This window comes from Bombina bombina, chromosome 6 (genome assembly GCF_027579735.1).
Source record: "Bombina bombina isolate aBomBom1 chromosome 6, aBomBom1.pri, whole genome shotgun sequence".
Taxonomy (NCBI): domain Eukaryota; kingdom Metazoa; phylum Chordata; class Amphibia; order Anura; family Bombinatoridae; genus Bombina; species Bombina bombina.
The window spans coordinates 1,050,442,335-1,050,468,023 of NC_069504.1; the positions used below are offsets into that span (position 1 = coordinate 1,050,442,335).

The following is a 25,689-nucleotide window of genomic DNA, read 5'->3' on the forward strand; positions in this document are numbered from 1 at the left end:
ATCCGATGATGGACTAACCACCAGGACAGAGAGTTGAATGTTGGTATTTAAGTATATCAACTATGATATCCGAGTATAATCCCTGCACCATTGATTCAGCATGCAAAGCCTCAGAGGTCTCATATGAAAACGAGCAAAGGGGATTGCGTCCGATGCTGCAGTCATGAGACCTAAAACTTCCATGCACATAGCCACTGAAAGGAATGATCGAGACTTAAGGTTTCGACAGGCAGAAACCAATTTTATTAGACTCTTGTCTGTAAGATTCAGGGTCCATGACTCTGTCTATCTGGAAACCTAAAAAGGTGACCCTTGTCTGGGGAATCAAAGAACTCTCTGGTAAATTGATCCTCCAACCATGTTGGAGCACAAGTTGATTTGTGTGAGATTCTGCTAAATGTAAAGACTGAGCCAGTACCAAGATATTGTCCAAATAAGGAAACACTGCAATACCCTGCTCTCTGATTACAGATAGGACACCGAGAACCTTCGAAAAGAATCTTGGAGCTGTTGCTAGGCCAAATGGAAGAGCAACAAATTGGTAATGCTTGTCTAGAAAAGAGTATCTCAGAAACTGATAGTGGTCTGGATGAATCGGAATGTGAAGATATGCATCCTGTAATTCTATCGTGTACATACAATGACCCTGCTGAACAAAAGGCAGAATAATCCTTATAGTGACTATCTTGAAAGTTGGGACTCTTACAAAATGATTCAAAAACTTCAGATCCAGAACTGGTCTGAAAGAATTTTCCTTCTTCGGGACAATTAATAGATTTGATTAAAAAAACAACCCAAACCCCGTTCCAGAAATGGAACTGGTACAATCACTCCTGAACGCACTAGATCCGAAACACACTTCAGAAAAGCCTCCAATTGTCTCCAATATGCAAGGAGCATATAGCTTTCACAGGATTTGTTGGAACGTGAGAGAGAAAAAAATCTTCTCACAGGAGGTTTTCTGAAACCTATTTGATACCCCTGGGAGACAATATTCTGAATCCAATGATTCTGAATGGAACCTGCCCAAATTTCTTGAAATTTCAATCTGCCCCCACCAGCAGAACTGGATCGAGGGCCGCACCTTCATGCAGACTGGGGGGCTGGCTTTGGTTTCTTGTAAGGCTTGGATTTATTCCAACTTGAGGATGGCTTTCAATTGGAGCCAGAGTCTTTAGGGGAAAGAATGGTTTTGTGTTCATTATTCTGAGGAAAGGAACGCAGCCGATTTTAGAAGCTTTAGATTTGCCTTGAGACTTTTTATCTCAAGGCAAACCCCCCCCCCCCCCCCCCAGTAATAGTGGAAATAATTGAATCCAACTGGGAACCAAACAAATTATAACCCTGGAATGAAAGAGATAGTAACCTAGATTTAGATACCATGTCAGCATTCCATGATTTGAGCCATAAAGCTCTTCTAGCTAAAATAGCCAAAGACCTAGATTTAACATTAATCTTGATAATATAAAAAATAGCATCACAGATAAAATGATTAGCATGTTGAAGCAAACGAACAATACTATGCAAATCAGAGTCTTTTTCTTGTTGTGCTAAGCTATCCAACCAAAAAATTGATGCAGCTGCCACATCAGCCATAGAAATGGCAGGGCTAAGCATATAACCAGATTCAATCTTCCTATCTAAAGGATCCTTAAAAGAGGTATTATCTTCCATAGGAATAGTAGTACGTTTAGCAAGGGTATTAATAGCCCCATCAACCTTAGGGACTTTTTCCCAAAATTCTAAATTAACCACTGGCAAAGGATACAACTTTTTAAAGCTTGAAGAAGGAACAAAAGAAGTACCAGGCTTAGACCATTCCTTAGCAATCACATCAGAAATAGCATCAGGAACAGGAAAAAGCTCAGGAGTAGACACAGGAGGTTTATAAACACAATTTAAACGTTTACTGGATTTTTTTATCAAGAGTACCAGACTCCTCAATATCCAAAGTTATCAACACTTCTTTCAACAAAGAATGAATATACTCAATCTTAAAAAGATAAGATGATTTATCAGTGTCAATGTCTGAAGTAGGATTTTCTGATTCAGAGAGATCCTCCTCAGAGGAGGATATATCAGTATGTTGTTGGTCATTACAAATTTCATCAGTAATATGAGAAGTTTTAAAAGACCTTTTACATTTATTTGAAGGCGGTATAGCAGCCATAGCCTTCTGTATCGCATCATCAATATAATTTTCCACGTATAGCAGTTTCAGGAATGGGAAAAAATGCAAATGCTAAAATTGACAAAAAAGCAAATAGCATAGCCTCTGAACATAAGAAGGCAAGGAGCATATAGGTAGTGGGGTAAAATATAAATCCATTTTTTGGCGCCAAGAATGATGCACGACTCAAAAGGAAGTTGAGAATTTTTTTGACGCCAACAAACATCTGGAAATGACACAACTCGCGTCCTAACAAACGCAATTTTGCGCCAAACAACCTTGCGTCAATTAAGACACAGGAAATTACAAACTTGCGTCATGAAAGACGCACATTCACGCCCAAAACATTTCTTGCCCCGAGAATAACAGCATTTTGCGCCCTCGCGAGCCTAATATGCCCGCAAGTTTTTTTTTTAAGAAAACAAGTCAAATTGAAAAGACTATACCCCAGGTAAGACAAACTTCCTAAACATGATTCCCATAACGAAACTGCTGGACTGCAAAGGGAAATACACATAGACCTGACTCATGGCAAATATAAGTAAAATACATATATTTAAAACTTTTATATTAATACATAAAGCGCCAAACCATACCTGAGAGTGTCTTAAAATAATGATACATACTTACCGAAAGACACCCATCCACGTATAGCAGATAGCCAAACCAGTACTGAAAACTATCAGCAGAGGTAATGGTATATAAGAGTAAATTGTCGATCTGAAAAGGGAGGTAGGAGATTAATTCCTATGACCGATAACAGAGAACCCATGAAAAGATTTCCTGCGAGGAAAACCATAACATCAAACAGGCAATACTCTCTTCACATCCCTCTGACAAACACTGTACTCTGAGAGGAATTTGGCTTCAGAATGCTTAGAAGCTCTTATCACAGAAGAAATTAGAAAACATCAAGCACAAACTTACTTCACCACCTCCATAGGAGGCAAAGTTTGTAAAACTGAATTGTGGGTGTGGTGAGGGGTGTAATTATAGGCATTTTGAGGTTTGGGAAACTTTGCTCCTCCTGGTAGGATTGTATATCCCATACGTCACTAGCTCATGGACTCTTGCCAATTACATGAAAGAAATATACAAAAACAGATGAAAATAAAAAGGAGTAAATAGCAATCTTACAACTAAAAAAAAAAAACTTCTTTTGGACACTGTTAGCCATTAAATCCAGTTCAGTGCTAAAAATAAACTGCCCTCAAATCAATAAGTTATCCAAGCCACATTTTTAAATTGTTCACCATGTGCACTTTGAGTTCCTACAACAGAAAAACCCAAAATATACTTTAGCCCACACCATTCTTCTGCTGCAGGTTTTCTATTCTCTCTCCGTTTCCTGATACTGTATCTTAATATTCTCTGTACCTCCCTTCCTTTTTTCATCTTCTGCCTCCTTAAAGGGACATTAAATACTAAATACATCTCAAGCAGCTCCCTCTAATTATCGATGTCCCCTTTTTGGAACCTAGATTTCACTGCAGGTATCTGAAGTAGATGCATGTGTAAACACATCGGCACTGGAATGTAGTAAAAGATAGATTTCAGCATGGCGGCACCTATGACTAGAATAGCCTCATACCATGCTCATAAAAATGTATTTAGGGTTTCATGTCCCTTTAAGTAAGTTCAATCTGGCCTTTTTTCCCTCCATGCTTTTTTTTTTTTTTTTTTTTTTTTTTTTTGTAACTGCTTATTTCTCTGCCCTTAACATGGTTCATTCCCTTTATCGCCTTTCTGCCTACAGTGTTTTCTCCTAAATGTCACCTGTGCTTGCTGATCCTTTGTTCTCTACTCCTCATGTTACTACGCTTTCTGCTTTTTTTTTTTTCTTAGTCTCCTTATTGAGATGTGGCATTTTTATTTTCTAATGTAGCTGATGGTACAATTGACAGTGGACATGGATCTTTACTGTATTCTGAGTCTCGTGTTGAAAGTCAACAGCCTCCCTCATATGGTTCTCAGCAGGATCCAGGCCACACTCCCAGCATGACTTCTGGATACAGCACTCCAAATCTGCAACCTGCAGCACAGCATGGTGCTTACCCTACTGTTGGGGTAAGAAACCGTTGTATCAAGTCCAGAGCACAGTAATTGGTTCTAAGCGTTTCCTTTCTAGTATTACTAAGCCCAGGTGCCAATGTTTTCCTTATAGCATATACGCTATAGCAGTAAAGGCAAATTGCATTGCAAACAATTTAAAGGAATAGTTCAGTCAAAATTAAACTTTAATGATTTAGATAGAGCAGCAATTTTAGGCAACTTTCTAATTTACTCCTATTATCAAATTTTCTTTGTTTTATTGGTATCTTTAGTTGAATGTAAAGCTTAGGAGCAGGTCCATTTTTAGTTCAGCACCTGAGTAGCGCTTGTGATCAGTGGCTACATTTAGACACCAATCAGAAAACGCTACCCAGGTGCTGAACCACAAATGGTCCGGCTCCTATGCTTACATTCTTGCTTTTTCAAATAAAGATACAAAGAGAACGAAGAAAATGTGATAATAGGAGTAAATTAGAAATTTGCTTAAAATTGCATTCTCTATTTTAATCATGAAAGTTTAAATATGACTAGACTATTCCTTTAAGGCTCTATAGCCTCAGAATAGCTGGCTTGGCAAATCTTGCTAATAAAACTTTTTATTTGAGACTGTTAAACATTTACGTGTTAGAGGGACAAGTTAACCATCTACTTGACAACTAGCTAAACTAATTGTAAAAAAAGTATACAATTAAGTATAGAAGGATTAGCTCCACGATATGATATCTGTTCACTCAACGCAAGCTGATAAGAATGAGTAGAAAGATATTATTCCATTGTAGTTCCATCACATTCATACATAGTTATCGTTATTAGAAAAATCTCAATCACAACCAGGAATAATCAATCATACAATAGCTTAAGCTAAGTTATAGAAACACTTGAACCAGGTTAGTCTAGAATGTAAATTTACAGCTAAAGTACTCACAAATAATGACCATCAGCCAACAGTTAGAAATAAAGTTAGAAATACTAAGCCCTTACTGGAAGGCTGATATATATAGTTATGGTGTATCGGTTAGCTAGTTTTTAACCATGGTAAGCAGTTAAAATAAACAACAAGGAGAGACAAAGCTGCTCCTGACGTGTGTTTCACAAAGAACGCTTCCTCAGAGGGTCACCCCCTCTGAGGAAGCGTTCTTTGTGAAACGCGCATCAGGGGTTCGACAGGAGCAGCTTTGTCTCTCCTCGTTTATTTTAACTGCTTACCATGGTTAAAAACTAGCTAACCGATATACCATTACTATATATATCAGCCTTCCAGTTAAATCTTAAATATAATTATAAGCTTAATTTAGCCCTCGGATTGTAAGAGCTTAGTTTATCTAACTTTATTTCTAACTGTTGGCTGATAGTCATTATTTGTGAGTACTTTAGCGGTAAATTTACATTCTAGACTAACCTGGTTGAAGTGTTTTTTTATAACTTATCTTAAGCTATTGTATGAGTGATTATTCCTGGTTGTGATTGAGATTTTTCTAATAAAGATAACTGTGTATGAATGTGATGGAACTACAATGGAATAATATCTTTCTACTAATTCTTATCAGTTTGCATTGAGTTAACAGATATATCATATCGTGGAGCTAATCCTTCTATACTTAATTGTATACTTTTTTACAATTAGTTTAGCTCGTTGTCATGCTCTGCGGTTTAGTCTCCACGACAGGTAATAATTCTAGTGGTATTCTAAAGTTACAAATTTATTATACAAGCAAAGTCATACCTAGATATTACCTGCCATTATATAACTCCGCTACCCCCGATCCCCTCTTTTTTGTGTTCTAACCATATACTTGGTTGAACTAGCAGCAATACACTACCGAGAGCTAGCTAAGCACATCAGGTGGGCCAATGAGAGAGCCATATATGTGCAACCACCAATCAGCAGCTAGTTTCCAGTAGTGCTTTGCTGCTACTTAGCCTACCTAGGTTTTCTTTTCAACTAAGGATATCAATAGACAAATCAAATGAGGTAATAGAAGTAAATTGGAACGTTGTTTAACATTGCATGCTTTAATTGAATCGTGAAAGAAAACAATTTGGGTTTCGTGTCCCTTTAAGCATCCCATTAATTGTGAAGTTGATCTATTTCCTGTCTGCCGTGTAAGTATCCTTTGTTATAGGTTGCAATATTGGTTAATGTTTAGAAATTCCTTACAGTACAGGCTGGAATTTAATGATGCAAATGCTAGTGATCATTAGTTTTATGCTGGTCTAATATTTTCTACATTTAGTGTCATTGATTTAAAAAGGAAAAAAATGTGCATTATTGCTCCCATACTACAGGATAACCTTTACTATTAATTTCATTTTCTGATGCAGACGTCATGCAGTTTTAGTGCTTCCACTTTCCAGTCGAAACATTAATTTCTATTAAATTTTGTTTTTAAAAAGCCGTTATTGGCTATTTACTCTTGAGAAGAGGGTAAGTGGTACAATATGTCGTCAGGTTAAAGGGACAGTCTACACCAGAATTTTTGTTTTAAAAGATAGATAATCCATTTATTACCCATTCCCCATTTTGCATAACCAACACAGTTATATTAATATACTTTTAACCTCTGTGATTATCTTGTATCCAAGCCTCTGCAAACTGCCCCTTTATTTCAGTTCTTTTGACAGACTTGCAGTTTAGCCAATCAGTGTCTGCTCCCAGATAACTTCACGTGCACGAGCACAGTGTTATCTATACGAAAAACATGAACTAACACCCTCTAGTGGTGAAAAACTGTTAAAATGCATTCTGAAAAGAGGTGGCCTTCAAGGTCTAAGAAATTAGCATATGAACCTCCTAGGTTAAGCTTTCAACTAAGAATACCAAGAGAACAAAGCAAAATTGGTGATAAAAGTAAATTGGAAAATTGTTTAAAATTACATGCCCTATCTGAATCATGAAATTTTATTTTGGCCTAGATTGTCCCTTTAACAGCACGCACAGGTAAAAACTATATTAAAAGTGATGCTTTCAGCTTTATTTTTTTATTTTTTGCTTACTTTAAATGAGCACCTACAACTTTTCTTATGTTTTTAATATACAGGACCACCTATTAAAGGGACACAAAATCCAACATTTTTCTTTTGTGATTTAGATACAGAATACAGTATTAAACAACTTTCCATTTTACTTCTATTCATTTATTTCATTATCTTGGTATCCTTTGTTGAAGCAGCAATGCACTAATTAGAGCTACCTGAAGACATTGGGTGAGCCAATAGCATGAGGCATATATGTGCAGCCTCCAATCAACAGCTCCTTAGCATACCTAGGTATCCTTTTCAACAAAGAGTACCAAGAGAACAAACAAATTAGATAATAGAAGTAAATTGGAAAGTTGTTTAAAATCGCATGCTCAATATTAATCATGAAAGAGAAATTGTTTCATGACCCTTTAAGTGCCTTTGAGTGTAATCTGCATCATCTGTTGTGATAAAATGTGGCTACTATGACCAAATTGTGTTAAAGGGTCATGAAACCCAAAATTTTTCTTTCATGATTCAGATAGAGAATACAATTTTAAACAACTTTCCAATTTACTGCTATTTAATTTTCTTCCTTCTCTTGTTATCCTTTGCTGAAAGGTTTATAGGTTTATCTAGGCAAGTTCAGGAGCAGCAGAGAACCTAGGTTCTAGGTGTTGATTGGTGGCTATATATATATATATATATATATATATATATATATATATATATATTATCGATTGTGATTGGCTCATCCATGTGTTCAGTTAGATACCATTAGTGCATTGTTGCTTCAACAAATGATACTAAGAGAATGAAACAGATTGGTTAAAGGGACAGTCTAGTCCAAAATTAACTTTCATGATTCAGATAGGGCATGTCATTTTTAACAATTTTCCAATTTACTTTTATCACCAATTTTGCTTTGTTCTCTTGGTATTCTTAGTTGAAAGCTTAACCTAGGAGGTTCATATGCTAATTTCTTAGACCTTGAAGGCCGCCTCTTAAGAATGCATTTTAACAGGTTTTTCACCACTAGAGGGTGTTAGTTCATGAATTTCATATAGATAACACTGTGCTCTTGCACGTGAAGTTACCTGGAAGCTATCACTGATAGGCTAAACTGCAAGTCTGTCAAAAGAACTAAAAAAAATGGGCAGTTTGCAGAGGCTCAGATACAAGATAATCACAGAGGTAAAAAGTATATAAATATAACTGTTGGTTATGCAAAACTGGGGAATGGGTAAAAAAGGGATTATCTATCTTTTAGAACAAAAACAATTCTGGTGTAGACTGCCCCTTTAATTAGAAAGTGGTATATAAATTGTATTCTCTATATGAATCATGAAAGAAAAAATATGGGTTTCATGTAACTTGATGCTTTCTTTTGTATCAATGACACTAAAGTATTTTATTAAAGAAAAAAAAAAGTATTTACACTTTATGGTATTTGAAGAACCATTTTATACTGGCGATTGAATACTTTAAAGTGATGTGTACCTCCTCTTCTAGATTCATGCATGTGATCTCACTCCCACTGCCTACTGATAAATTATATCCCTAACCCTCAGGACCCTGTGTGCTGTGCATCTCTTGATCTCTTTATTTACAATTGTTTTTTTTTCATTATTTTTTATAAGAAACGTTTGTGTTTTTGTTACCCAATGGGCCTGGATTCTTGAGATTCTTCATCCACAAATCACATTACTGTGATATCTGTATTCTAGAGGCTACGTTTTTTTTTGTTTTGTTTTTTTAAAGAAAACAAAACTAACTTCTATAGAAGACTGACTTTGGAATGTTGTATAACTTTTTTTGTGCATGTAGATGACCCATTTGTTTTTTTACATGTTAAGGTTTAAGGTTTTAAAAGTACTTTGTGTACTCCTTTGAGAAAGCAAATCCGTGTGTTGTTAAATTCATAGGTTTGCCAGTGTAGTGTGCTGGGTGCTTTAAACGTATGTGTTAGTAAACAGTTTATCACTAACTACTTTATTTTTATTTATAGTTATTTCAGAATTTTTCAAGGATATAATAGAACGGATAATAAATGGTCTCTCTTATAACGGCTCTTGGGTCATCTTGTCACATTCCCCTTTTTTTATTCTTTTGAGATGTTTTTTTTTTTTTCTGGATTATGTTGCAAAATAAATTATTCAGCCTTTTTACATTTACCATTAACCCTCTGTAATGGAACTTTTAATCTGGATACAGTACAGCTTACTGCTGATATCTAACATTCTGTCAGCTTTGTTTGCACATTAACTCCTTCAACAGTAGTTTTCATCTTGCGATACTGCTGAATACTATGTGTTATATTTATATATGTGACCGGTTAGGAGATGCATTTAATAGTTTGATATCCAGACACCCAGTATAATTGTAAGTCTCCTGTTAAATCAAAAAAATCTATAACCTATTAGAAGTCTCCTAGCTAAAAGAAAAAATATCTAGGCCCATTTTTTTCATCTTAAGGACAAGAAACGGTTTGATCTTGTAATAAATATCTCTAAAGGTTATGGACCTTTTGTGTGCATTAAGCCAATTCGATTGTGTTCAGGAGACTAGTTTTCTTCTGTCTTTCTTTCATTCCGTATTAACACTCTTGGAATAACCATCTAAAATCTCAGAACTCAGATTTACATCAATTAGCACCTTATCCAACACATTGCCATTGTGCTGTTAGGTTCTAGGTTTAAAACTATTAATTTAAGTTCACATTTTGTTTTAAGTTTTTTGTTTTATTTTATTTTTTTATCTTCTTCCTGTAGCTTCGTCGAGGTCGTAGCATGTCAGTTTGTGTTCCCATCCTTCCTTCCACTACCTCTCTCATGTCATCTGTCCCAAGTGCTCCCTGCTCCCCTCCCCCAGTTCTTGCTGATCATTCCTCTCCCCTTCGGACTGAAGAATCCTTTGCTGAAAAACTTTCCAAGGCTCTGGAGAGTATCCTTCCCATGCACTCTGCCAGCCCTCGCAAGCAACATCGTCGCTGCAGCCTACCCACCCTCTCTGTCAGCCCTGTATGTTACCTCTTTGCCTTGTGGCCTGTCAGATAAGTTACCATTAAATACATGTTTAGATGTGGGCGCAAAGTGAAATCATACTAGCTAGCCAGATGCTGTGAGAAAGACAAACAAATTTAACTTACTTGAAAGGTACATTAAATCAATTATATCGTATCTTTAAACTGATGTTCCTGCTCTAAAGGAAACTTTTTTTTTTTTATTATAAGTAATAGGCTGTGTTCCTGTCTACTAATAGTGTTGTGATAAATCAATTCCTCACAGCTGTTTCAAAATAAAGATAAATACCCGTGGCATAAACTTGTTTCAGGTGAAAAATATTTTTTATTTTAAAAGTTTAGATCTTAAATGCTAAAATAGTTGACCTGTTTCTCTTCTCGTTACATTATGTACATAATTCATACAGTAGGATCAGGGTTTTGTTCCGAATTGTGTTTGTAAATTATGTACTTATACTCTATACAGAGTTTGATTAGATCTTTCTCCAGCACTGGCTTTCTTATATGGTGTTCATATTAGAGGCTGCATTAAGGATTTAATTTTACAAATATATTCTTCTGGCATTCTGAGTTGTTTTTTTTTTAATGTTTTTTTAAGTACTCATAGCCCCAACTCTTTGCCATTTAATTTAGACCTTTGTTTTTCTCTCATAGAATGGTCGGGTTTCCTTTTCACTAGAAGTCCAAATTTCTTTAATATTCTATACTATTTCTATAATTTACCCTTTTAGTTTATGTAACTGTAGTATTTAAGAAAAACTTATTTGCAAGGAATGCCACTTTAATCCAGCCTCTATCTGCCCTCAGGACATGTATTTAATTACTGTTTGCCAACCCCCACCCCACCCCTCTGCTGTTTAAATTCATTAAATTCTGTCTGTCATTGTGGGTCTGTCTATGCATTGTAAAACTGTACATGTTTATCTGCTCTCTCAACCTATCACTTCCTTATCTCGTCCATATTTAATGCAGCCTCAGTCCTTGATGCATCCAACAATTCCAGATTCTCCGTTTTTTTCCCCGACCATTCATGAACGCCCCATGTCCTACTCTCCTCCACCTGCTTTGCAACCACAAAAGATTTCTGCAGCACATCGGCGCAAGAGTACCTCCTTTCTGGAGTCCCAGAGCCACCATGGTCCATGTCAGGGGAAGGCAGTAGCACAAAGCCCTCCTGTGGTAGGTGGGGATACACTTAGCTGGAAAGCAGAAGGGCTAGCTGTGTTGGGCAAAGCATTTAATGAAGAACTTTCATTATTTTCTGATGGTAGACAAGGAACTGCATCATCCAGTGAAGCCCATATAAGACACATGGAAACTGCACAACCCGCTAACTTACCTTTCAACACACAGACAGATATTTTAAGTATTCCAGTGGGACCAGGTCATATGGACGAACACAAGATGACCCAGCTCAGCTCTGTCTATGATTACCAAACTGGGCAAGCCTTTATTACTCAACCTCTCCAGAACCTGAGGCTACAGCCTGGAGCAACCCTGTCCACACCTTTAGCAAGTATGTCTGCACCTGTGACCTCAGACCCTCACATTATGTTTCATCAAGTATTTTTACCCCAGTCTGCTCCTCCAGTACTCACTCAGGGAAGTGAAGGTCATCCAGGTTGTGTGTTTGAGTTCCATGTACACACATCAAGCACAACTCCTTGTGAAAATGCAATCTTCTTACCACACCGGGTTTACCGCACCCGTCGCGGTTCCATAGATTCCAACCCTGAAGAGGTGTCTCACAGTTTGTTGGTGCAGAGCCGCCTCCAGACTGTGACTGAGGAGCAGGGCAACCATTTTGGCATAGAATCTATCACTACTTTAGCAGGGGTCCCCAAATGTACTCAGTTAGAAGGGAGTCCTGAATACTCCAGTGACTCTTCACAGAGAAATTCCTCCGACCTGGGAGATTATGTATCCCCACCTGCCGCTGCTGTTGCTAGCACTGATCTGTCAATGGGATATACCCAGAAAATGCTTTGGGACCCACATGTCATTTTCTGTTTCCCGCAGCCTGGGACTGCATCCTACACAGGGTTGCCAGCTATGTGCCACCAACAGGTTAAAGAAAATTTAACATTTTATTATTTAATCTTTAGCATTGATAAAACATTCTGTGTTTAGGTTCTCCCCACAAATTTTAAATTTCCTGCTTATTGCTTAGCTTATTTAGTGGAACCATCCTCCCAAAACATTCTTGATGGTAGTCACAAGTAATGTAAGTAAGTATTTTGTGTTATAATACTAAAAAACTGAAAGCTTTTTTGCACAAAATCACAGATTTCAGCTTTAAATAAGCTCATAAAAGGGTTTAGCAGATAAATGTTAATTTTATTTTCTTTGCTTCGTATAAGTATATGCACTTACTCTCCAAATGTACTAAAAGGAACCTACATTCAACCCACACCCCCACAAAATGTAAAAATAACATGATGTTGAACCCTTTTTTTTTTTTTTAAGGGGGGCTATATAATATATATTTTTTTTATTTTTTATTTTTTTTTAATAAACAGATGATATCCAAGCCTTTAAGGGAAAAAAAATATATATATATTTTCCTGCTTTTTATTCTGTGCTGTTTAGAAAATGCCTTGTGGTGGTTGACTGGCTATTCTACAACCTTCAAACTTTAGTTATCTCAGCCCTAGAGAGGCTGTGATAGGCGAACATGTAGCCTGTAGCTGTGCAATGGTTACCTCACCTCCTTGTAGAGTAGGCCTCTTGTCTTGTCTCAGTTTTCTACAGATCTGTATAAGTTCATTGTTATGGACAATAACGGTACAGCTGTTGACTCACTCCTATTGTATCCATGGAGTTTGTATTTACAAGGATTCATTAAATTTATTTTTACAGAATTTTAAGATGTGTGTTAGTGAATATGCACTAAAGATTCTTGATGTTTACTTTCGGAGTGCACCCTTTTCTATTTGTGGGACTTTCTTTAATCTGGCTTTTTTACTAACAATTATAGGAAAACTAAGAAATATAAGAATAAAGGTATTAACTTGTTTTTCTTTCTTTGATAGGAAAACTAAGAAATAAAAGAATATATGTATTAACTTTTTGTACCTTTATGAATTACAGATTTTCCAGGCTCTAGATTTTCTTAACCTTATGGTAACCAATGCATTAGAAGATGGAACATATCATCTCCTATGGATACAATATAATTAACACTGGCATTTATTCTCTGTATGAACCAAAGTAAGAGTGGATCATAGCAATTGCCAGATTTAGTAGTTTTCAGTTAATCCGATTTACTTTTAAGTCTAGACTCTTCCATCAGATATTTTGATGATCATTACTGATAATGCATTATATCAGATCTATCATCTTTTGGAGAGCACCCGGATGAAAATGACAGCAATGTCTTCAGTTGCTTTTGGAAGTAGGTGAAGTAGCCAGATATTTTAAAGATTGGTAGAATTAGCAGGCAGATGTTTAGCAGAACAATGCCTGAGCAGATAATAAAACATGCCTTTGAAGATTTTTTTTCTGATAGCTATAGAGGATCAGTAGAAGCTGGTTGTTGTTTCAAGCAATACTTGGCTATGAGAAACATGAAGATGTTCTCTGAAATCTAAATAGAATCATTATGATTTGTATTTTTTTTTTACTTCATTTGATTTTTGCACAAGAAGCATAAACCGTTGGTACTTTGTTGGAGTAATAATAGTTACCACAAAGGCTGAACAAACAAGTACCTCTTCCAAGGGTCATGCCTTTCAACTGTAATGGTCATAATTGTCCCAAAAGCTGGAAAGTGTTATGAATTTCATTCTTTTGACCTTATTTAAGGAACATTTTTTGGTTGGTATTTAACACTGAAAATACCCTGTTTTCTCACCACTTCATCTGTTCAAACAGTTGCAGAAAGGACAAGTATTAGAAGTTTCATATTTGGTTTCCACAAAAGTAAAATAGTGCTTAGAACAGTTCCAGAATTCCGATGAGTTTATTTCATGTGGAACATGAAGTGTATTCTCTTTAGTCTAAATCTGACAGGGCAGCTGCTTACATGCCAAAACGCTTCCAGTCAATAGCTTTGCCAAGATGAAAGGTTCTAAATTTGTATCTGTTACTTATAGACCACAGCAAAGGAGTTAAGATAAACACAAGTATTTTCAAAGAGTGTAAAAGAACTGATATCAAATCCCTGCAAATTCAACAAATATGATGCCATCCCATTTTTGGTGAACAACCTGGGTGGTTGTTGCTGATTGGTGGCTAAATTCACCCACCAATAAACAAGTGCTGTCCAGTGGTGTGAACCAAATATTGTCTGGCTCCTTAGCTTAGATGCCTTTTTCAAACAAAGATAGCAAGAGAACGAAGAAAAATTAATAGGAATAAATTAGAACGTTGCTTAAAATTGCATGCTCTATCTGAATCACAAAATAAAAAAATTGGGTTCAGTGTCCCTTTAAGTGTGATGTTTCATAAATATCTTAATAAAACGCTATAGATACAGACTACTTGATGGATCCTTATCTGAAGCAAGTTTTAGCAGCAAATATTGCATTGTGATAAACAGTGTACCTTGTGAATAGAGTAAATATGTACATACCCATCCAATCATTTTGGTGCTTGTATGGTTTGTCACAGTTTGTAAATTACATGACTTGTTGAGTAAAGAATACTACGAGCGCAATTCTGGAGTGTCAAATGTTCCTTTTAGAACCTTTAGTGGTTATGTTCCTGTTAATCGTGCTGAACATGGACCTTAGCTTAATCGGTAATCTTATACAAATACGAGCAAAGAAAATACAATTACAACATATTTTTTCCTGTTTAACTTTTAGTAATATATATATATATATATATATATATATATATATATATATATATATATATATATATATATATATATATATATATATATATATATAAATGTATTATAGTTATTTGGTTTATGAATTTATTTTTTATTCCATTTTTAAGATTTAACTTTTTTTTTTTTTTTCTGATTTTGAAATCCATGCGCCTATTTTTTGTACTTATTTTGTAGACTTGTATTAGTACAAGGGTACAGTGGAGGATCGGTGTTAATGATGCAGTGTACTTTTATTTTCAGATTACATAAAGGTGGCATCTTTTAAAACTAAATTGTTTTGGGTTAAGTGGCACTTTTTAAAGTAAAACTTTTTTTTTTGTTGTGTGTTAGGCTCAAATATCAGGACAACCATCTGTCACCACTGTACCTGTTAGTGTTGGCGTACAATCTGCTCAGCACCCGCAGGTAAGCCAAACTCTTCTAGTATTGACCTGTGCTTCAAAATAACTTTATTCTATACTGGCTTTTCCTTCTAATTTTTTTTAGCGTACGTCACTGAAACCTCTTAAATGTTAACATGTTTCTGTATCATTTAGATTTCTGTGTTCTCTACATAAAATGTTACCAGCTGGGTAGGGGCAGTGTAATACTTTATAATATTATAACATATTCTGCTATCCAGTGCACAAATGTATTTGATAATTTAACTTAAATTTATTTAATGATAATTTATGCATTCAATATTTTAACAGGTAATATTGGTAGTCAATAAAATCAGCTGGGTGGGTACATTTATTTTTGCCAATGACCACAATGAAGACAGAATCAAAATGTACATTCCTCTCATTGTTTTGCCTTCTCAGCAGCCTGCAATGTTCAGCCAGGCAGTACAGAGCCAGATCCAGCAACCTTTGCCAGTGGCATCTGGTCTGGATACATCATCTCAGCCCATTGTTTCCCAAACCCAGGCTACTCAGTCAGGCATCCAGGTTAGTAAGATAGATTTTCAGTAAGAAAATGTAAATCAATAGCTCTATTTTAATTTAATACAATTAGGTGATATTAGAAACGTTCAATTTTTTAGAACTAAAATACCTTTCCCCAGTCTTCAGCACTTTACTCACAGGCCATTTATTTGTAGTACTGGCATTAGGAAACCTCTTTTTCTTTTCTTCTGTGTGTGAGACTAAACTGCTCCTATCAGTTGGAAATTGAAGACAACATAGATTTGAGGTATTTTGGGTTAACCCATTGTGTTCAGTCCTCATTATTCTTAACATCAACAGCCCTTGTCTCTAGTAAAAAAAAGTATTCTTTCTTTGTGCAGTAGAAATCTGCTCCATTTTATTGTAAACCTGTGTATGTATACTGCATTTATCTAATGATTTGTAATAGTGTCTGCACCAGAACTTTACTTTAAGAATACAATATGGAATCCTAATCTGACTATTTAATTTTGTTTTCTCCAACATAGGTGTGTCCGGTCCACGGCGTCATCCTTACTTGTGGGATATTCTCTTCCCCAACAGGAAATGGCAAAGAGCCCAGCAAAGCTGGTCACATGATCCCTCCTAGGCTCCGCCTACCCCAGTCATTCTCTTTGCCGTTGTACAGGCAACATCTCCACGGAGATGGCTTAGAGTTTTTTAGTGTTTAACTGTAGTTTTTATTATTCAATCAAGAGTTTGTTATTTTGAAATAGTGCTGGTATGTACTATTTACTCAGAAACAGAAAAGAGATGAAGATTTCTGTTTGTATGAGGAAAATGATTTTAGCAACCGTAACTAAAATCCATGGCTGTTCCACACAGGACTGTTGAGAGCAATTAACTTCAGTTGGGGGAACAGTGTGCAGTCTCTTGCTGCTTGAGGTATGACACATTCTAACAAGACGATGTAATGCTGGAAGCTGTCATTTTCCCTATGGGATCCGGTAAGCCATGTTTATTACGATCATAAATAAGGGCTTCACAAGGGCTTATTAAGACTGTAGACTGTTTCTGGGCTAAATCGATTCATTATTAACACATATTTAGCCTTGAGGAATCATTTTATCTGGGTATTTTGATATAATAATATCGGCAGGCACTGTATTAGACACCTTATTCTTAGGGGCTTTCCCAAAGCTTAAGCAGAGCCTCATTTTCGCGCCGGTGTGGCGCACTTGTTTTTGAGAGGCATGGCATGCAGTCGCATGTGAGAGGAGCTCTGATACTTAGAAAAGACTTTCTGAAGGCGTCATTTGGTATCGTATTCCCCTTTGGGCTTGGTTGGGTCTCAGCAAAGCAGATACCAGGGACTGTAAAGGGGTTAAAGCTTAAAACGGCTCCGGTTCCGTTATTTTAAGGGTTAAAGCTTCCAAATTTGGTGTGCAATACTTTTAAGGCTTTAAGACACTGTGGTGAAAATTTGGTGAATTTTGAACAATTCCTTCATGTTTTTTCGCAATTGCAGTAATAAAGTGTGTTCAGTTTAAAATTTAAAGTGACAGTAACGGTTTTATTTTAAAACGTTTTTGTACTTTGTTATCAAGTTTATGCCTGTTTAACAATGCAGATAAGGTGGTTTTACGTACTAAACCTGGTTTTCTTCCTAAGGTTGTTTCTAACAAAAACATTAACCAGGAGATTATCGTACCTTCTCTGTGTCCGAAACCAGTTTCAAAGAAGGAACGTTTGTTGCACAATTTGGATGTTGTTCGCGCTCTAAAATTCTATTTAGATGCTACAAAGGATTTTAGACAAACATCTTCCTTGTTTGTTGTTTATTCAGGTAAAAGGAGAGGTCAAAAAGCAACTTCTACCTCTCTCTCTTTTTGGATTAAAAGCATCATCAGATTGGCTTACGAGACTGCCGGACGGCAGCCTCCCGAAAGAATCACAGCTCATTCCACTAGGGCTGTGGCTTCCACATGGGCCTTCAAGAACGAGGCTTCTGTTGATCAGATATGTAGGGCAGCGACTTGGTCTTCACTGCACACTTTTACCAAATTTTACAAGTTTGATACTTTTGCTTCTTCTGAGGCTATTTTTGGGAGAAAGGTTTTGCAAGCCGTGGTGCCTTCCATTTAGGTGACCTGATTTGCTCCCTCCCTTCATCCGTGTCCTAAAGCTTTGGTATTGGTTCCCACAAGTAAGGATGACGCCGTGGACCGGACACACCTATGTTGGAGAAAACAGAATTTATGTTTACCTGATAAATTACTTTCTCCAACAGTGTGTCCGGTCCACGGCCCGCCCTGGTTTTTTAATCAGGTCTGATAATTTATTTTCTTTAACTACAGTCACCACGGTACCATATGGTTTCTCCTATGCAAATATTCCTCCTTAACGTCGGTCGAATGACTGGGGTAGGCGGAGCCTAGGAGGGATCATGTGACCAGCTTTGCTGGGCTCTTTGCCATTTCCTGTTGGGGAAGAGAATATCCCACAAGTAAGGATGACGCCGTGGACCGGACACACCGTTGGAGAAAGTAATTTATCAGGTAAACATAAATTCTGTTTTTATGAATGTTGTTTTGTGTAGTATTAGAGAAATCGTTCGTGCAATTTACTGTAGACTGCAGCTGGCCAGATGTAGTTTTTTTTTGTTTTTAAAAATTGCAATGTTCTGTAGATTCTAGGAATTTGCTTCCAGCACACCCATCTTCAGTAAATCACTTCTCAAAGACACTGCTTTTCACAACCAATACTTTCCTCCACTGTACAACTTGTTGCACTAGTAGTTACGTGAACCCCAACACCCAGATAAAATGAATGGACTGAAGAAAACCTGACCTCCCCCCCCCCCCTTTTAAATGATCTAACTTTCAATTTGTAAAACTTAAATCCTGCACCATTCGTTATCATTGCATGTTTTTCTTATATTGTTGCTCGCTTCCTTTGATCCTCAATCTGTTCATTATTTTTTTTTTTTGTTAACTTGACCTGCTTAACAGATGACATGGGTTTAGATGTATGGTTGTGTAAATGTGACACGAGGATCAGCTGACGGGGATTTTAGCTTTTGTGAGGGTAGAAGTACAAGAAGATTAGTAGTTTTTTTTCTGATCTGGTAAATTGCAATGTATTAAGACACTTTATCAAATATGTCTGGGAATATTTGAGTTGTCCATCTACAATGCTATATTTAATTTTCTCTATTTTTTCAATTACTATTCAATAACCTCAGTGACTGAGCTAGAAACAAGAGGACAACCACTGATATGATTTGCAGACTAAAAGCACAGTATTTATTATCTTTTGTTTGAAAGGGATTTAAAAAGTATTACAAATTTATATAGCAGGAGTTCTATAAAGACTGTCTATGTAAAACTCAGTCAGACATACAAATCTCCTATGGTATGTAAAGATTAAGGGAAGAAAGATATAAAATAAGCTTCTGTGACCTAGTACTAGCATGTCTAGTCTATCAGATGTGTTTGTTTTGTTTTTCTTCTTAAACGGGAAGAGTCCACAGCTGCATTCATTACTTTTGGGAATTCAGAACCTGGCCGCTAGGAGGAGGCAAAGACTCCGCAGCCAAAGGCTTTAAATACCTCCCCCACTTCCCTCATCCGCCAGTCATTCTTTGCCTTTCGTCACAGGAGGTTGGCAGAGAAGTGTCAGAAGTTCGAGAGTCTCTCTTATGGAGGGTGGTACTCTTCGAAATGGAACTGGAGTTTTAAGTAATCCTGTCAGCCTCTCAGTGAGAGCATGGATGAAGGTTAGAGTATGAGTATGTGATAACGAGAAGGTAGGGTCCCAGTGGGACTCCTTTTATCTTAAAATAGGAATCATGGGTTAATATCTCCTGAGGGGGTTTATTGAACAGGGGGGACTTTAATCTATAACAAACTATAATGTTTGTTATGTGGTTCTATCTTCTGATGTGTAGTAATACTTTAGGCTCATGGCTTTTCGGAACATTTCGGCCTTATCAATCAGTGCGATCTTTAGCTTTGCATGCTTTTTTTATGACTTGCACAGTGCATCTCGTGATCGGGTGCGGTTACGTTATTTTTCACTTCCGTATGCTGATTGTATGGCGACAGTGAGAGTCTGCTCGTCGTTGTCTGGTTCACTGGAGGTGGTGAGTGCCCCAGCCATTGGGGGTGCACAAAGGGTGCCTGTTAGTGTTTGTCTTTTTTGTAATCCCAAGATGGAGGATTCTGATTTTTTTTAGACACGGATGTCTCTGATGCGAAAAATGCTTCTTGTGATGAATATGAAATGGCCCAGGTTATCCATGCCCATCAGTTATGTTCAGATTGCCATTCCAGAGTACTCTCTTCTCCCGATTCAGAGTCCTCAGAGTGCGTTCAGCCATCCACCCCCAAGGATTCTAGGTCCTGTAAGGCATGGGTCCCAGAAAATTCCTTTGCTACGCAGGCAGGTGTCCCTATGGCCTTTACTCCTTCTCCGGAAGGAGGCTTGTTTCCTCCAGAAGTTACGTCATGGTTCCACATGGCCATATCTATGGCGCTGGCTCATTTGTTTCTCCCAAGTGAAATATTTTTAAGATACTGTCCGTGTTCTATCAACCAGGGCCTGTTGGGCGTGGGATCGCCCGATCCAGTTCCGCCTCCTGGATGAAACGTGGACCTCTGAGGCTTCAGGGGACCCAACCTTTGGCGCCTAAGTCGTTTGTTGATCCGGCGAGGGATAATTTTGCCTTCCGTTATAGGTTGGTACGTCTTCGTGTCCTACTAAGGCATGTTTTGGCGTTGCTAGAGGATCCCAGTCCTAGTGGGCTGAGGGAACAGAGGCCTTAGATGCCGGATGGCAAACTGGGTTAGATGCTTGGGGATGAAGTAATCTCCTTGACACATCTGTTTTTTTCTTTCTTTAGGTATCAGTTCCAGTTCTGAGCTTGGGTAAAGGGGGCCTCTGATCGGCTGGTCCGGTTGGCGTACCTTTTTTCCTTGGGCGTTCACCCTAGGGTGCTGCCTTACTTTTATTTTTGATCCAGATAGGATGTATTTGATTTGTTTGTATAAGCTCACATCTGATATAACTTCTATTTTGGGAACCTTCTTTCTGTGGAACTGATACTTGCGATTTTGTGGTCGCATAGGCACTTCCTCGGAAGTTGCGCACTTTGGTTAAGACAGAGGTTATAGTTCATATTATCGATCCTTTTGGTTGATTTTTTTTAGACCATAGACAGTTCTGGAGTGTTCCTGTTTGCTGTTTTTCTTGGGTTCATATCACCCTCGTAGTGCTGAGTATCCTGTCGGATTCCAAAAAAAATAAAAATATGTTGGCCTAGTGTTATGGACTTCAGGCTCAGATCCTTTTACGATGTATGGGGCATAGATTCAACGCTTGTGGTAGGAAGGAAGTGAGCTCGGATATAAGTTGGTTCTTCTGGCATTATTACTTGAGATGCGTGACTGACTTTTTCAGATGTCATCGTGGTTCCTACGGTCCCTGGGGACTCGGATACGTAGTTTCCCATTCCACTGGAGTCTGGAGATGTAATTTACTTCCGGAGGTCTAGTACCTGGTGGACGATTTGCGTCTTCTCTTGTGGTATCTCCGAATGACGACTTTGTGGCCTAGTCGCATCCTTTTTGCGGTGGCGACGTTTCCTTCCCTCACGGTTTAGGTAATTTGTTCTCGAAGTGCGGGCATGTCCTTCTTCCTTTTCTCAGTGTTTCATTGCTCTCTATGATGTAGAGTGCAGGGGCTTCCCTGCCTCTCTACCAGAGCTGTGAGGCTCCCATTGTTATCCGGTTTCAAGGATCTCTGGAGATTGTTGTCTTCTCAAGATAAGAACTGCCCCTTGTCATCCCATGGTCTTTAGACTCTCGGATGCTAGCCATCGATCTTATTGCAGATTAAGCCCTTTGGGCGTAAGGGTAGGAGCACTGGGGTCAGTTAGTCTTTTTGCCTGTCTGGGGTCAGGAAATTGACCATTTATCTACTCCACTGTGTGAGTCAGGTCGTTAGGCCTGTCTACATGGATTACCTTGCGATTCAGGGGTATTGGTTGCCCATTTCCTAACCGGTTGGGAGTCCTTTTACAGACTCTTGGGGTTGTGGATGTTGCTTGGTTCTTTACATCTAAGGACTTTAGATGGCGAAGGTTCTGTCCGGGGGCGCTCCTAACCATAGGAGACGACTTCTGGGTTCCTCAGGAACTTTAGATCGGTTCTGTTTTCGAGGACTCTGGTTTAGTACCATGTCTCTTGCCTGGAACGGGTATGGACGGTCCTGCTTAACCCCTTAGGGTTTGGTTCTCTCGCGTGTCCCTTTGGAAGGGGCGGGGGTTTCTGACTATCATGGGAGATTAATATCAGCCCGAGGCTTCAGTTTGAGGTTTCTGACGGATCCTTCTGGGGCATCTGATGCTTCTCGTTAGACTCCAGTTGCTGTACCAACTGGACTGACAATATTGGGGTGGTTACCGTTGCTTAATCCTCTTTTCCTCACCTAGGATGGGGAAAGGGCTCTTACTTTTTCTCCTTGATTTGGAGGTACCTCAGTATCTGTGAAGGGCCCGTGGGTCCTTGTTTTTCTCGCCTCATAGGGTTTTTCCCTCTCTTGTGTTCTCGAGAACTGGCTGTAGCTCAACACACAAGCAAACAGTGTAGTTAGCACAGACCCACAGGTTAAAATACCCACACAGCTCTTTCGAGCAGAATGCCTCCCAGGCCTTTTAAAGTTGAATTCTGGTATCAGAATGCTGTGGGTCAGAGTGCTTTCTTCCCTTGAGGAGTGTTCCTCTTATGGAAGGCTGCAGTGTAGGGGTCCTTCGACCCAATCATGAGGTTCCTGTTATGGTTCAGGGTAGCATGCCAATTTTTTAGTAGCGGTCAGAGTTCTACTCTGAGGTTTTGATTCCTCGTAGATCCATCCTTTTTCTTCCGAAAGTCTTTCACTAGCCTTGGGCTGGGACCGTTATCCTGGAAGGAAGGCCGGAGATTAGTCTGCTTTTGTAGTATGGACCATTCACTTGTATTGCATCTGTCCTCCCCTTTGGTGGGGGGAGGACACTCTTGGTGCCCATCTCTTTTCTTGCTACTAGGACGGTTTTTCGGCTCTTGCTTGTCTATGCTTGTCTAGCCTGAGGGGTTTTGACTTGTCAAGGTTGCAAGGGGGAACTCGCGGTTTTCTGGAACACCATAGTTGGTATGGTGCTGTGTCAGGTATATGAGGGTAGCCTTCCGGTCATCCTAGTGACGTTTTCTCCTGACTATGGACTTATCATCTGGTCCTTGTCCTCTTAGAGAGTTTTTCCCTGGACAGTGGTCCTGTGGCAACCTTGGGTTGCTCTAAGTTGATTTGGTCCTTGGGATATCTCATGGATTCCTCTACTCTCCCTCTCGGGGGTTGATCGAGGGTTTCTTTTTGGTTTTAGGTCAGAGACATTTTTTTGAGGGACTTGAGTGCTGCAGGGCTGACTCCTCGGAGACCTTGTGCTCAGCAGACTCTGGGTCTGAATGGTCTCTAGCATGGCTTGCAGGTTGTGTAACTGATGAGTGGTTACCTGGTCTTCCTTTTTTTCCCTTGTCATATGTAGTTTTTTGAAGGGTGTTGAGTAATTTCAGGCTGTGGTGCCTTTCGAAGTAGCCGCCTTTTTTGTACCCACCTTTTTTGTACCCACCTTTTGTTTGCAATCAGTGTCCTCTAGCTTTGGGTATTGTTTTCCCAAAAGTAATCAATGCAGCTGTGAACTATTCCCGTTTTAAGAAGAAAAACATAAATTATGCTTACCTGATAATTTTCTTTTCTTCTGACGGGAAGAGTCCACAGCTCCCGCCCGCGTTTTATCTATGGGGCGCAGTACATTTTTGTTCTTCTGGCACCTTTTTTTCACCCTGATATTTCTCCTACTGTTCCTTATTCCCTTGGCAGAATGACTGGGGGATGAGGGAAGTGGAGGAGGTATTTAAAGTCTTTGCCGCCTCCTGGTGGCCAGGTTCTGAATTCCCAAAAGTAATGAATGCAGCTGTGGACTCTTCCCGTCTGAAAAAAAGAAAATTATTAGGTAAGCATAATTTTGTTTTTTAGCTTTAATGAATGTTTTTTTTAGTAACATTCTCTTAAACTTTAAAGTTAAGTTTTAAAGTAAATTGTAAAAAATAAATAAATGTTGCTAATGCACAACTTTACAGAAATTGTTAGTATGTAAACTGTAAAATGGGGGTGTTCGACTACTACAGGACAATGGTTAGTTGATACAGGTTGGTCATTGCTTGAACAATAATAATCACAGCATGTCTCATCCTTCCCCAACATTCCAATAAAATCAGTTTATGGCCTGGATTCCCATTTGCCTTGTTTCTTGCATGTTCTAAGTAAACTGATTTTTTTTTTCTTTTAATTTGTATGCGCTTAATGTTTAAAAATCCTGCTTACTGAACCCTGCTTGCTAAAATCGTCTGTACTTTTCTTTTACCCATTCTTACATTACCAGCTCCCTGTCTCCCAGCCTTTACCATCTGTCCAAGGAGAGCCTCTGATTCCTGCTGCAGCAACTACTGCCCCACAGCCTTTATCTGTTCCAACAGTACCAGCATCTATGCCACCTCAGTTCCTACCCTTGGCAAATCCCTTAGTAGCTGTTCCCTTCCTTCCACAGTTTTCTTCCCCACAGCTGTCCATGGCGATACCGCCCTCAATAATACAAACTGGACTCCCTACCATTTCTGTTCCAATGTCCCCAGATTTTGTCCAGAGTGTACCACAGTTTCCCCCACCTATAGGGACTCCACTTTTTCCTGCAGGGCAAGCAGTGATAGTCCCTAGTCATGTCCCCACAGTTTCCCTCCAATCCTTGAATCAAGTACCCCCACAGACTCTACTCCCTGCGATTCATCCAGTTGGATTACCAGCCACTCTTGGACAAGCATCTGAACCTCTGCTTCCCTTGGGTGACACTCAAAACCAGGTATTCCCAACTGTGTGTCTCTGTGCCAGGCTGAAAACAGAGGGAAAATCAAACTCCTGTCATTTTCAGTTATAGTGAGAATCAACTGTTCATATTCATACACATTTAAAATTCCAACCAAAGAAAATAAAATAATAATACATTAATATAACAAAGACTAATAAATGCTTCTGGTAAATTTAGTCAATGTATTGTATATGTTCTGATTATAAAATATTTTACCTCCTAGTATCAAATGTACCATGTATTGTTAATACGGATTTCTCTTATTGATCAGAGCAAGTAGATTAGAAAAAGGAAAAACAGGTTTGCAATGTGATAAGCGTCGCTTGAGAGCAATTATGCAGTTATACTGTTACCAACAGTTCTCTATTTTTATGTAAATGGTAAGATAGTGATTATCTGCTGCTACCACCAACCTTCCTTTTATGTTGGCTGAAATGTTTTCAGCATTAGTTAGTTTTTTGTGTGAATACTTACTGTATTAGAGGTGGCTTTTATTAATGTGTTCTTGTCTTTAGCTTCTTTTCACATTTGATCTGTAGTAACTGAACTTTTATTGCAGGGCTTTCAACTACCGCATCCCGCTCCATTTCCAGGTGAAGCAGTCTTGGCTCCTCCTCCTGCTTCATCAGTCGTAATCCCTCCTATACGCACAGAAGGCCAGTCTGGGTACCTTACTAGTGTTTCCCAACCTCAGGGAGGGTCAGATCATCAGGTCATTTCTTCTGCAGCCCAGCAGGGGGCTCTTGGAACTCAGGCACAACCAGTCCAGGAGGTAAATTTAGTTGTTTGTGTAAATCCTTTTATTTGCTTTGTTAATGCTATAAA

General features: G+C 38.4%; 1 protein-coding gene across 10 annotated transcripts in view; it reads left to right on the top strand.

The window, feature by feature from the left end:
• WNK1 (WNK lysine deficient protein kinase 1) overlaps positions 1 to 25,689 on the top strand; it is a 544,152-nt gene that overhangs the window by 294,946 nt on the left and 223,517 nt on the right. For 6 of the 10 annotated variants that reach the window (XM_053718830.1, XM_053718834.1, XM_053718833.1 and 3 more), the window contains exons 8-14: positions 4,056 to 4,237; positions 9,952 to 10,200; positions 11,175 to 12,269; positions 15,373 to 15,447; positions 15,846 to 15,971; positions 24,385 to 24,858; positions 25,424 to 25,636. In XM_053718830.1, the coding sequence (XP_053574805.1) occupies positions 4,056 to 4,237; positions 9,952 to 10,200; positions 11,175 to 12,269; positions 15,373 to 15,447; positions 15,846 to 15,971; positions 24,385 to 24,858; positions 25,424 to 25,636 (2,414 nt within the window). The remainder of the gene's footprint in view (positions 1 to 4,055; positions 4,238 to 9,951; positions 10,201 to 11,174; positions 12,270 to 15,372; positions 15,448 to 15,845; positions 15,972 to 24,384; positions 24,859 to 25,423; positions 25,637 to 25,689) is intronic. The other 4 variants (XM_053718831.1, XM_053718836.1, XM_053718838.1 and 1 more) reach the window with 4 other exon arrangements.